Source organism: Carcharhinus amblyrhynchos, chromosome 20, assembly GCF_965287045.1.
Source record: "Carcharhinus amblyrhynchos chromosome 20, sCarAmb.v2.hapA, whole genome shotgun sequence".
Taxonomy (NCBI): domain Eukaryota; kingdom Metazoa; phylum Chordata; class Chondrichthyes; order Carcharhiniformes; family Carcharhinidae; genus Carcharhinus; species Carcharhinus amblyrhynchos.
In genome coordinates, this window is record NC_137343.1 from 33279980 (window position 1) to 33294392 (window position 14413).

The 14413-nt window shown below is 42.1% G+C and overlaps 1 protein-coding gene across 3 annotated transcripts in view; it reads right to left on the bottom strand.

The window, feature by feature from the left end:
- The window catches only part of rbm19 (RNA binding motif protein 19), a 249000-nt gene extending 236170 nt beyond the window's left edge, over nt 1-12830 (bottom strand). For all 3 annotated transcript variants that reach the window (XM_080208402.1, XM_080208404.1, XM_080208405.1), the window contains exons 1-5: nt 12675-12830; nt 11005-11187; nt 3707-3832; nt 834-872; nt 533-719 (exon numbers count right to left, since the gene is read on the bottom strand). In XM_080208402.1, the coding sequence (XP_080064528.1) occupies nt 533-719; nt 834-872; nt 3707-3832; nt 11005-11187; nt 12675-12710 (571 nt within the window). In that variant the 5' untranslated portion in view covers nt 12711-12830. The remainder of the gene's footprint in view (nt 1-532; nt 720-833; nt 873-3706; nt 3833-11004; nt 11188-12674) is intronic.
- Nucleotides 12831-14413: the final 1583 nt, after the last annotated feature.

Consider the following 14413-nt stretch of genomic DNA (forward strand, 5'->3'; position numbering starts at 1 on the left):
TCCAGTGTTGCTGAAAGTGAATGGAGTTTTGGCTGGAACTCTGTTCTCTGTTCTCACTTGCAGCCAGGCAGGCACAAAAAAGTTCAGAGAATCCACCCCAAGCTTATATAATACCAGTGGGCAATTTCTTTCGAGACCATGATCAGTGCCACTTTATTGCTGTAAGGGATTATCCAAATCTTAAACCAAGACTCTTTCATCCAATTGGGAAAAAAACTAACCTTCCAATCAATACCTTTCTTTAATGGGATGCCAAATCAGTATTTGGGCAGTTACATATCAAGTCCGGATACTCTTGTTACAAAGTGATCACTTAATTAATTCAGCAACAAAAAGCTTCCTGATCATCACTCATCCATTTCCACTTGTATGTCCCCTTCGAGCAGATACCCAATTTCTGGTATTCACAGGGTATGAACAAAAATATAGCACATTGATTACATTAGAACGTGAATGAGGAAGTGCTATAAAACAACAAACCTATAAGAAGGGGACATATATAAGGTAATGCAATCAAAGCTAATATATTCACTTTTTGTTCCTTTGATATTTTCATCCTCCTCCTCACTCAGTTCTTCAGAATCTTCCAAATCAAAGTTCAGATAATCAACCACCTTTGGAGTATCTTCTTTCTTTGTAGGTAAGGTATCATTAGTCCAGGTGGGTGCTTTGGAACGGCTCTGATAGACAGCCAGAAATTCTTTAAACTCCTCATCTTCCTTCAGATTTGGGAAAAGATGGAACCAAGAATTATTTCCAGCACAAAAGTTGTTTATGGATTAACAGGGATCAAGAATCAATGTATTCCAACACAAACTCAAATTCCTACTCACAAGTTCCAGGCTTTCAATGACGGGTTTCTTTTTTGTATCCTGCAACGGCAAATTTGTAAGTAAAGTATACTTTTCCTTATTGTACCTTTCAGATGATTACAAAAAGCAAATGAGGTAAAAGCCATTAACCTTCATCTTATTGGTTCTGAAATCATATGGCATGTCTTTAAAACAGATCATGACTTGAAAAGATTTTCCTCTAAATATTGCAATACTCTGATACTGCTACTAGATACTATTAAAACCCTTAAACAGAATTCAAAATGCCATCACATGCAAAAACTATGTATGTGCTAGAATGGCTGATTCTAACAGGTGCATGCCCAGTATATGCAGAAAATACTTGATGTTTCACTGATCCCAATAATAGACAACTATTTCATAACAAATCTAATGATAGAAGATTTCAAGAGCCATAGAATCTTACAATTCAGGAGGGGGCCATATGACCCATTATGTCTTTGCTAATTCTTTATTAAAACAAGTCCAACCTCATCCTATCACTTTATGAGAGTCCATAATCTTCCTGTTTCAAATGTATATTTGGTTGACCTTTGGAAGACGCAATGCTATTTATTTCAACCACTCCCCAGGGGGAATATATTCCATGCTCCAATTACCCCATGCATTGAAATCTTCGCATAATTTTGCTCATTTTTCTTATAATCATTTTAAATTAATGCCCTCTTATCACAGATTCAACAGGAGGGAATTATGGCCAGAACTTGCAACGAGTGACAACTTTTTACTTTTACTTTTTACATGTTAATCAGGAGCTGCATATTTCCCGCTCAACCTTCAAACCTAGGCCTGGAGAGAAACGTGCAACATAGCAACTCTAGAGGCCTTCAAGTGCAAGGCAGCAGTGTCTGGGGAACTGAAGCCATGTCCTCTCTTTAAGACACTGGCTGTTATAAACTAGACAAGTTTAAAGATCCCAGATACTTTGAGAAGTCTAGAAGGTAAGGATGGGTCAGGGAGGGGTCCACTAGCATTCTTATCCAGGGGTTGGAAGTGGTTTTAACCGAAGTATTGGATGGTTTCCAGCGCAGAATATTGGCCAACAGAGGTTGGAACGTCCTGGGCAATGCCATGCAGTCTGTGCATGGGAACTTCTGGGGGCGGACACCGCATAGCATCTTCTGAGTTCCTCTCAGATACAACGCCTCAGAGAGATCGGAAGTTCGATGCTTATATTTCTTGATTCATTCAATCCAAACTCAGCATTTAAAAATCTCTATTAAATTGTCACATTATCTCAAGTTTTCTCTTATAATGATAGTTATCAAATCACTGACATCATCCTGATAAATTTAGGCTGTTTGCTCTCTCAATGGTTTGAATGAAATTCTAGAGTTGGATTCCCAAAACTGAACACAAAGTTCTGTTGCCTAACTAATGCTTTGCTTAAATTCATCAGGACATCTTTACTTCTGTACTGAATCTTGGCCAGATTTTGATGAAATAATAGCAGCATGTGAACGACATATTCTTGTTATAAACATGCAAATCAGATAGAACTTGAAACAAAAAAAAGATACCACTTGAAGCGTGAATCACAAGTTGCTGGGTGAAATGTGCTGCTCTGTCGTTAGCTTTGTGAAACTGACCTTGAACGCTTATCCTTGCTGCAAAGCAGCCACAGTTGCACATTAATGGCTCACTAATCTGCAGCAGTTTAAGGTGGCAGCGGCTCACCACCATCTTCTCAAGGACAATTAGAAATAGGCCTAGCTAGCAATAGCTAAATTTCATGGAAGAATATAAAGAAGCCTCGCCACAGAAAGCTAATTCTCACAATTCAAAACACATGTATCCTGTTAACAAATTGTTAATTGATAATGGCTGCCAATCAACCCTTCTTGCTCAGGCAGTAAGTATGGAGTCTCAGTCTGTCAGGTTGTGTATTGTTCAAGAAGACTTCTTTTAAAAATTACTTTTCCTTTATCTTTTATTTTTCACTCAATCATATCTTTCCTTTCCGTCTCTTTATTTCTGTTAAATACCCAAATTCAACATGAAATTTACCCATTTTAATTCATCCTCCTCCTCCTCAGTTGTTTCTATTTATTTCTCAATCCTAAATCTCAATGTTTGGGATAAAACAGGCATCAAGATCCTCGATGCCTTTCTGCTCTTTACGCCACTATTAGCTCACATTCCAGAAACTCTGGCCAAAGATCGATTGAAATAGAACATGCAGTGAGATGCACCAATCCAGCACAATCTGGGCTGTCTGTATTTAAAGGAGCCAAAATGCCACTGGACAGTTTTTTTTTGAAATATTATGCATTTAAACTTTTCAGTGCCTTTGCATTAAATGAATACTCCTATTTCTTGTTTCACTTTCCACTAAAATGCACTACTTGGACTTAACCAAATTTAAACCTGCCAACTGCCTATCCATTCGTTATCATTCAAACGTCTACAAAATTTAATTTTACAATATTTCTCAGTTTGTCAAACCATCTACATTTGTGTCATCAGTCAATTTTACCGTTTATAATTTTATCTACCAGTTTTGGTATAATGGTTTAGATATTATTTTTCACTTCTTTCCTTGTACAAGGCTGCAGCATTGGCTATTCTTCAGCTAACGTGTGCAAGAGCATTAAAAATCTACAGAAAATCCAAAACTAATTGCACTCAATTAATTTCAAATACCATTTCTTATTGGCACCAATTCAACCACAATATACCAAATATGCCTTTATTTTAACAACTGTGTACTTGAGAACACAATTTTTAAATAAAATTCAAACCCTTCAAAATATTTATTGAAAACTTAGCAAAAATGTCAATTTTAAGTCACTTGTGCTTATTTTGTACTCATTTTGATTTTTACTGGGGATTGGATTTGCAAAATAAATTACCTTATTTTGCTCCACTTGACATTTCTGTTTTGCCTGTTTAGGAAGTGCCGCAGCCAGATTTTTCTGCGAGTGTTTGCTCCATGGTCTGGACAAAGATGGATCCCCAAATGACTTACAAAACTCCACCTATAATACACATTAAAGCCATCAGTGTTTATTCAAAGTTGCAGCAATAAAATATTGTCTTCACACCTGTTGACAAGTCTGAAACTTCAGCAGAAACTACATTCCCAATGAAGTTACAAATGGTGTGTGAAAAATTCTATCAGTTCCAAAGTGGATTCCGTAAATATATAATATATCCCACTCTACCAACCACATGTGGATAACCAGATAGACAGCCCGATTTACCAGATATGTCCAAACTGTTCAGTCATTAAAGAATTTATGCATTCTTATATTTTACAAATAATTTATTTTCCAACTTTTACGGAGGACACTGTAAAGAAAATGGTTTTTTTTTATAGAATCAGAGAAAGATTACAGCACAGGAGGACACTGAGTTCTTTGTTTCCATGCTGACTGCTTGATTAACTCTGCTTTTCCTACTCTGCCTGTAACTTTTCTTCAAGTGCTTACCTAATCTGCTTTTGAAAGCCACAATTCAAAGACACCTCCACCATACTCTCAGGTGGTGCATTCCAGATCCTAACCACTTGATGCGTAAAAAGATTTTCCTCATACCCCTTCTAGTTCTTTTGCCGATCAACTTAAATTGGCTTTCTCTGAATCACAAAATCATACAGCACAGAAGAGGCCCTTTGACCCATCGAGTTCGCACCTGCACATTTGAAACACCTTAACTCCCACCTAATCCCATCTGCCAGCACTTTGCCCATAGCCCTGAATGTTATATGCCAAGTGTTCATCCAAATATCTTTTAAAGGATATTTAAAAGATCCTTTGAATACCCACCACCACCCTTCCAGGCAACGCATTCCAGACTGTCACCATTCTCTGGGTAAAAAAGTTTTTCCTCACATTCCCCACTAAACCTCCTGCCCCTCACATTGAACCTATCATGAAAAATCGTGATCCTCCACCTTGTCTTTGCTAATCTACATTGGCTACCTATTCTTCAACACACTGATTTCAAAATCTTTGCAGGAGGAACAGAAAATGCTCAAAAAGCTTAGCAGTACAGACAGCCTGTGGACAGAAACAGAGTTAACGTTTTAGGTTGATGATCTTCCATCAGAATTGAAGACAGACAAATGTCAAAAATTATAAGGCTGTGGAAATGGGAGGAGACGAGAAGAATAAAGGAGAAGGTTTCTGATATGGTGGAGACCAGAGAAGATTAAGTAACAAGATTTCATGATACAGCAGCCAAAGAGTGGTAATGGATATAGCAAAGAAATAAATGTCCAAATGAGGTGTGGCTGACATCAAAAAAAAATTCTGAATGTAACACGAAGGGAAAAAGAAACAAGGTGACGACCAATCTAGCAAGGAAAAAAACACAGAACAAGATGACAGAGTTTATTATCAAAAGTTACTGAACTCAATGTTGAGTCCAGAAGGCTGCAAGTCAAAAAGGAGGTGCTGTTCTTTGAGCTTCTGATGACCTTCAGTGAAACACTACGGAAGGCCATGGACAGAAAGATCAGCATGGAAGCAAAGTTAAATGACAAGCAACTGGAAGCCTGAAGTTGTGCTTGCAGACTGAGCTTCGTTTCTTCACTCTCCCTAATATCATTCTCTTTGGCTGTTGTATTACGGTAGTGTTTGTTCTTTAACCTCCTTTTACCTGCATCCCACTGCAGACTTTCTCCTTGGTTCTTCAAGACCCCTTCCCTGCCTTCCACTAGCTAAGGCTATTTTGCATTTCAATCTTTCTTCGCTTCTGATGGAAGTGCATCGATCTGAAATGTTAACTTTTTCTCTTTGGATGCTGCCAATCCTGCTGAGTTTTTCCAGCACTTCTTGTTATACATCAAATTTCCAACATTTGCAGTTATTTTACTTTTATCAAAATCTTTGTCGCCCTCTTTTGTTCTCAGTCTACTGTCTCTTCTAATCATAACTTTCTTCAACCTTCTGAACTCTGCTCTTTGGCGCCCAGACCCCAGCAGTCATAAGAACATAAGAAATAGGAGCAGGAATTGAGGATCTGGGGAGGGAGTATGAGAAGCTGGGAATGGAATTAAAAAGTAGAACCGACAAGGTGGTTATCTCTGGGCTACTGCCTGAACCGAGTGCAGACGGGCATAGGGTAGATAGGATTAAGGAAGTGAATGGGTGGCTCAGGGATTGGTGTGGGAGGAATGGGTTTGAATTTATGGGGCATTGGCATCAGTATTGGGGTAGGTGGGACCTGCTCGATGCCTCATCCTACAATCTGGGACTCTTTCTTTTAGAGCCTCTTCTCTTTGCCTTCAAAATGTTATGATTTTGATCAAAGTTTGGGTTACCTGTCCTCGTTTTCCAACTATGAGTCGCATTTAAAATTTATGTCTTGTACAGGCTGATCTAATAGCATTGATATTAAGCTGCTCTGCAATAATTAATTGTTACTACAGTGATAGGCAGTTATATTAATGCAATTACAATTACTGATCATCAGGAAAGGGGTTTAACAAGCTTGTCCTAAGAGAGGATAATATGGAGGAGTTAGGGATCGAGTCGTTGTGGGTGGAGTTGAGGAATAAAAAGGGAGAGATTATGATGCTAGGGGTATACTATAGGCCACCCAACAGCCCGAGGTCAGTGGAGGAAGGTATTTGCAGAAACATTTTAGATAGGTGCAGAAAGAATAAGGTGGTTGTAGCGCGTGACTTTAATCTTCCTGGAGTGGATTGGAAGGTGCCTAGAGCTGGAGGTACGGATGGGGAGGAGTTTGTATAATGTGTGTTGGAAGGGTCCTTGGAGCAGTACGTAACTAGCCCGACTAGGGAGGGGGCTATACTGGATTTAGTGTTGGGTAATGAGCCGGGGCAAGTGGTTGAGGTTGCGGTAGGCGAACGTGTGGCTAACTGTGACCACAAGTCTGTCTACTTTAGGTTAAAAATGGAAAGGGATGAGTGCTGTCCGAAGGGGAGGGTGCTGAACTGGGGGAAGGCGAGCTACAGCCGGATTAGGAGGGAGCTGAAGGACACTGATTGGGAGGGGTTGTTAGCGGGCAAGTCCACGGTTGGTAAGTGGGAGGCTTTCAAGGGCAAACTGATCATGTTGCAGGAAAGGCATGTGCCGGCAAAGAGGAAGGATGGGAAAGGCAGGATTAGAGAGCCGTGGATTACAGGGGGTATTGAAGACTTGGTCAGGAAGAGAGAGACATATGTTAGGTGGAAACAACTGGGAACGGAGAGAGCGCTGGAGGAATACAGAGAGAGTAGGAGGGAGCTTAAAAGGGGAGTTAGAAGGGCAAAAAGAGGGCATGAAATGGCTTTGGCTGATAGGATTAAGGAAAATCCAAAGGCATTTTACTCTTATATTAGGAGCAAGAGAGTGGTTAGAGGGAAAATTGGTCCTCTTAGGGGCAAAGGAGGGGAGCTATGCATCGAGTCTGAGGAAATGGGGGAGATCCTGAATGAATACTTTGCGTCGGTATTCACAAAGGAGAGGGGTTTGGTGTCATGTAATGTCTTGGAGGGAGCTGTAGATCATTTGAAGGAAACATCCATTACGAGGGAGGAAGTGCTAGGGATTTTAGGTAGCATAAAAACGGATAAAGCTCCGGGGCCTGATGGTATTTATCCCAGGCTGCTTAGGGAGGTGAAAGATGAAATTGCTAGGCCTCTGGCGCAAATCTTTGTCTCTTCTTTGGACACAGGTGAGGTCCCAGAGGACTGGAGGGTAGCTAATGTGGTACCGCTGTTTAAAAAGGGCAGTAGGGATAACCCTGGTAAATTATAGACCAGTGAGTTTGACATCGGTGGTAGGAAAATTATTGGAAAAAATTCTTAGGGATAGGATGTATAAGCATTTGGAGCATTGCGATCTGATTAGGGATATGCAACATGGCTTTGCTCAGGGGAGGTCTTGCCTTACGAATCTGGCAGAATTTTTTGAGGAGGTGACAAAAACGGTTGACGATGGACGAGCCGTTGATGTCATCTATATGGATTTCAGTAAGGCGTTTGACAAAGTCCCTCACGGTAGGCTGGTAGAAAAGGTTAAGGCACATGGGATACAAGAACAGGTAGCTAGATGGATTGAAAACTGGCTGGGCAACAGAAGACAGAGAGTAGTAGTGGAAGGGTCCTTTTCTGGCTGGAGGTCAGTCACCAGTGGCGTGCCGCAGGGCTCAGTACTGGGACCCCTCCTCTTTGTAATATATATAAACGACTGGGAAGAGGGTGTACATGGTGTGATCAGCAAGTTTGCGGATGACACTAAGATGGCAGGATTGGCAGATACTGAGGAAGATTGTCAGGTGACACAGCAGGATATAGATAGGTTGGTGTATTGGGCAGATAGATGGCAGATGGAATTTAATCCTGACAAATGCAAGGTGATGCATTTTGGAAGGAATAACGCAGGGAGGAGTTACATGATAAAAGGTAGACCGATTAAGAGTATAGAAATACAGAGGGACCTGGGAGTGCAGGTGCACAAGTTTCTGAAGGTGTCAACACAGGTAGAGAAGGTTGTGAAGAAAGCTTACGGAATGCTAGCCTTCATAGGAAGGGGTATAGAGTATAAGAGCTGTCATCTAATGCTTCAGTTGTACAGAACGTTGGTTAGACCGCATTTGGAGTAGTGCGTCCAGTTCTGGTCACCTTACTACCGGAAGGACGTGGAGACCCTGGAGAGAGTGCAGAGGAGGTTTACCAGGATGCTGCCTGGTATGGAAGGACTGAGTTACGAGGAAAGATTGGAAAAACTGGGGCTCTTCTCCTTAGAAAGACGGAGATTAAGGGGGGATCTGATAGAGGTGTATAAAATAATGAAGGGAATAGATACAGTCAACAGTGGCAGGCTTTTCCTTAGATTGGGGACAACTATTACGAGAGGTCACAATCTAAGGGTGAGGGGCGAGAAGCGAGAAGTATAATTTGGATACTAGAGGAAGGTCTTTCACGCAGAGGGTGAAAGACCTTCGTGGGGGTATGGAATGTGCTACCAAGTAAGGTGGTGGAGGCAGGCACGTTGGACTTGTTTAAGGTTTACTTAGATAGACACATGAGCGAAACAGGGATGGAGGGTTATAGAAGACAGTATTAAAAAGGGTCAGAACCTCAGGACGACGTTGGAAATGTAATATTACATGTTAATGTTTTGTCTCTTCTAATCCACAGGTGTCGGTCCACCTTGTTGTCAAACGAGGGGCATGCACACGGTGGGTCGTGCGTGGGCTGATCTTGGAGGTTTCGAGAGTGGCCTAGTACTTCGTGTTGTTGTGTGTGCTTAATCCTGGACCAGCAGATGGGCACCACAACAGCTCAGTGACTATCACTGCTAGCCGTGCAGATACATGGATTTGGGCCTGTGTCTGTGGGAGTTTGCGCATTCTCCCTGTGGTTGCATGGGTTTCCTCCAGGTGCTCCGGTTTCCTCCCACACCCCAAAGATGTGCTCTTAGGCTGACTGGTGTACCAAATTGACCCTACACTATTCTCCCCTGAATCTGGCTACATTAGGGGTACTATTCACATACACACGGGGCAGGGTAGGTGTAGGAAAATGCTTTGTTGAAATGGCAGCACGGGCTCGTTGGGCCGAAGGGCCTGTTTCCCGTGCTGGGTTGTTCTTTGTTCTTTGAATTGCAGTGGTGATTAATTACACATCAAATGTTTCAGTGTTTATATTAAGTGCTATGTTTGTTAGTAAACAGAGTGGATAAACACAGTGAAATTTCCAGCATACAGTGGTGAACAGATAGCATCTCATATTTATGGACAAAGTGTAGCAATGTTGTCATAACGCTGCATTATTTTGCATGGCTGTGTGAATGTTATTTACAAATGAAGGGGGAATCAACACAATAATTATCAATATAATAAAAGCAAAATAATGCAGATGCTGAAAATCTGAAATAAAAGTAGAAAATGCTGGGAAAAAACTCAGCAATTCCGGCAGCAGCTGTGGAGAGAGAAATAGTTAATACTTCAAGTTGGTATAACTCTTCTGAGCTGAAGAGGTAAAAATGTGATGGATTGTGAAGAGGAGTGGAGCTGGTGAGGCAAGATAGGTCAGGGGTAGATGGAACCTCAGGAGAGATGTGACAAAGATGTAATGGACACAAGTCAAAGGGAGTGTTAATGATAGTGTTAAATAGTGGCATAAAGGTCAGATAGCAGCATGTGTTAATAGAACAAGGGTCAGCACTCTTTGAAAACAAAGGACAAGTTAGAATAGCCATTTGGGGGTTGAGGTTTGGATTTTCAAGTAACCAAAATGGATAACAGAGTTCATAGTCTAAAGTTGTTGAATGCAAGTCCAGAAGGCTGTATGGTGCAGAGTAGGAAGATGAGGTGCTATTTTTCCAGCATTTGGCTTAATTGGAATATTGCAACAAGCCATGAGAGCAAGATGATGAATTGAAATAGCAATCGGCAGGAAAGTCGGGGATCATGTTTGCTGACTGAGCATAGATATTCCACAAAGATATTCCACCCAATCTAGGCTTTGCCTTTCCAATGTAGAAGAGATGGGTATAGAAGGATATGGGCCAAATGCAGGCAATTGGGGCTAGCTTTGGGATTTAAAAAAAGAGGGCAGCGTGGACAAGTTCAGCCGAAGGGCCTGTTTCCATGCTGTAAATCTCTGACTCTATGGTACTGTGAGCAATAAATAAAGCGAACAATTGAAAGTGCAAGTGAATCATTCAAGGAATGTTTGGGCCCTTGGATGAGGAGGGAGGCGATAATGGGGCATATGATGTACTTGATTATGTGGGAAGAGGATGAGGTGTTGGGAATAATGGCGGAATGGACCAGGATGTAAAAGAGGTAACAGTCCCAATTAAATGCTGCAGGGAAGGTGAGGGGAAGATATATTGGTGATAGTATGCTGGAGTTGGTGGAAAGTGTGAAGAATGATCCTTTGAATGCAGAGGCTCGTGGAGAGAAAAGTGAAGTCAAGAAGAACTTGGAGGGAGGGAAAAGGGTGACCCAGGAGATGGGTTGAATGTTGTGATCTGTTGTCACTTTGCTCCTATTCATCAGGATTGTATCATATATGATTTGTACTAATTTGTGAATATCCATTTCTACATGTGTACTTGTACCAAGCACACTGCATAATAAACACCTTCATCAAGGAACTGAGTGATCAAACCAGCAACATTATGACAACTAATAGTCACATTTGTGAAAGAATATGCTTTAAAATAAATTAATTCTGCACAAAACTTACAGCAATTCTGGAAGTGTCTACGTAGCTCTTATTGAAGTGTTTTAAAGCAGCTTGTGCTTCCTCTTCTGTTTTGAAGCCAACAAATCCAAATTTTCGAAATTTTCCATCCTTTGTGAACTTCAAAGTGCAGTCTGTTAATGTTCCAAAGGCACCAAACAGAGTTCTAAAACGTTCATCTTTCATCTGGGAAATGAACAATTTACACATTAACAACCAGAGATAAAATTAAGACACAACTTTGTATACTGATACTCCAACCAGAGATTATTTTACACAGAAATCATACACAGCACTTAAATCAGCAACATGAAAACACAAAATGCTGGATAAACTCAGCAGGTTTAGCAGTGTCTGTGGAAAGAAACAGAGTTAATGTTATGAGCTAAATGATGCTTCTGCAGTTTTCAAAACTCTGTCTCTCCCCACAGATGCTGCCAGACCTGCTGGGTTTTTCCAGCATTTTCGGTTTTTATTTTATATTTCCAGCATTCGCAGTTTTTGCTTTTATTAAATAGGCAACATGTCTTGCTGGACAACAATCTCAGACATTATTCTGTTTATCCAGATTACAGGTAACATTTGGATATTTATATTAATGTTTATTTATTAGTGGTACAAGTAAGCTTACATTAACACTGCAATGAAGTTTATGGGAAAGCTCACTCTGGCACCTGTTCGGATACACTGAGGGAGAATTTGGCCAACACATCTAACCAGCACATCTTTCAGGGAACCAGAGGCCCCAGAAGAAACCCACACAGACATGGGGAGAATGTGCAGAGTGACCCAAGCTGGAAATTGAACCCAGATCCCTGGTGCTGTGAGGCAGCAGTGCTAATCACTGTGCCACCCTACTGGTCTGACAAGAGCTTTTACTCCTGTCCATTCCATTATCAAAGGGATCCTGCCTTCAAGCCGACAAAAGTTTCAACCCTGAGAAAGCAGCTGTGTTTAGATGTTGAGCAACTGCTCTGGGAAAAAAAAAATCAATGTTACAAAATGCAGGTGAAATTAGGTTAAATAAGCGCAGCACGGTAGCACAATGGTTGGCACTGCTGCTTCACAGCTCCAGGGACCTGGGTTCCATTCCTGGCTTAGGTCACTGTCTGCGTGCAGTTTGCACATTCTCCTCGTGTCTGCATGGGTTTCATCCCACAGTCCAAAGATGTGCAGGTTAGGTGGATTGGCTATGTAAAAATTGCCCCTTAGTGACCTGAGATGCGTAGCTTAGCGGGATTAGCGGTTAAATATGCAGGGATATGGGGGTAGGGCCTGGGTGGGATTGTGGTCAGTCGGCCGAATAGTCCCTTTCTGTACTGTGAGGTTTCTATGACTCGATTTCTACGTTTAAGGGCAGCAGCATATTTTACAGTAAAATGTGGGCTGGTAATGACCCACTGAGCAAGTTGCGGCTCTGACCTGGATGGATCACAAGTTAGACTCTGGGCTGCTGACATTGCCGGTTTAAGATGAAGTTGTGGCAGCACTAGACGAACAAGAGCACAACACACACACGTGCACACAGACAGATAAACGGATACACATACGCAAGCAGACATATACACGGGCAGAGACACACAACACGCTGGGATCGGTTAAATGTGAATTAAAAGGGTTGGGGGGGGGTTGATTATAAATGGTGAGGACACTGGGCCACGGCTCAGTCTCACCCCGTTCGGCAGGTTCTTCACAATGAGCCGAGACATGGCGCTCCGCTCGGGGGTGCTCGCGCCGGCCGCTCCCTCGCTCCTCGCGCTCTCCGTAACGGTCGCAGCCTCCGCGAGCCAGCCAGGCCTCAGTCGCACATGACCTCTTCTCTACCTCCCCCTCGCCGTCCACTCCCACAAGCCCCTGCAACTGGCACTACGGCAAGCGGCGAGGAAGCACATCTTTCCTTGCGCAAGTTGCACTTCAAAACGGTACCCTGCTGCTTGTGCTGCAAGACAGTGAGAAGTCTCGCAACACCAGGTTAAATTCCAACAGGTTTATTTGGAAGCAAACGCCATTAGCTTTCGGGTCTCTGACCTTTCATCAGGTCACTGGACCCTTCCTCACCTGATGAAGGGTCAGAGGCCTGAAAGCTCGTAGCTTTTGCTTACAAATAAACCTGTTGGACTTTAACCTGGTGTTGTGAGATTTCTTACTGTGTTTACCCCAGTCCAACAGCAGCATCTCCACGTCATGTGCTACAAGAAACAGACTGTCCTGTCAAGGGAGGGGGTGGCGAAGTCCTGCATTGTTTTCAAGATAGTTTTCAGAAGAAATCTGCCTTTGAACCAACAAAGGGATAGGGTGCTACTCTATCAATAAGCCAGATTTAGTCAAACGGCCTCTCAGCGCCAGGGATCCAGGTTCGATACGCGGCTTGTATCACTGTCTGTGCAGAGTCTGCACGTTTTCCCCGTATCTGCTTGGGTTTCCTCAGGGTGCCCCGGTTCCTCTCCCGCAGTCTAAAAGATGTGCTCGTTAGGTGCATTGGCCATGCCAAATTCTCCCTCAGTGTACCTGAACAGGTGCCAGAGTGTGGTGACTAGGGGATTTTCACAGTAACTTAATTGCAGTGTTAATTTAAGCTTACTTGTGACACTAATAAATAAACTTCAGATAGCCTCAGTGCATATGAATACTTATCCATTAGCCACCATAAAATGATAGAGTTCCATGTAGTTAAAAGCAAATTTCTGCAGACACTGGAATCTGAAACAAAAACAGAAAATGCTAGAAAATCACAACAGGTCTGATAGCATCTTTGGAGGGGGAAAACAGAGTTAATGTTTCAAGTCTGGGTGACCCTTCGTTGGAGTTCCATGGGGTATTTGAAAGGGAAAATAAGTATTACAGTTCCGAACCTATGTAAGGCTGACTTCAATGAGATGCAACAGAAACTGTCCACAGTAAGCTGGGCAAATTTGTCAATGAATAAAATGCTAAAGATCAATAGTAGGTGTTCAAGAAAGAATTCCTTGTAATGCCGGGCCCGACCTCAGAGACAAGGATTCAACTTGCCAAAAAGAAAAGAGCCTGCTGGACAACATAAAGGGCTAATGGACAACATAAAACTAAAAGAAAATATATAGGCTAATACAAATCCTGGCATCAGTCACTTATTCATAAAGTTTCATTATATCTTTGTCGCAATCTCTCCCAACTCCCACTAATCATTGTTCCACCTCCTCATATATGAATCGCATTTTTCCCTCACCTTAGTTCTGAAAAAGAGTCATGCGGACTCGAAAAGTTAACTTTGTTTTTCCTCCCTACGGATGCTGCCAGACCTGCTGAGTTTTTCCAGCATCCATTGTCTTTGTCACAAATCCTGGCAACTGGCTGGGAGAGATACAAGGAACAGCAAATAGGCCAAAGCAGATTATAAGAATTACAGAACAGCAGGAAAGGAAAATCAACACAA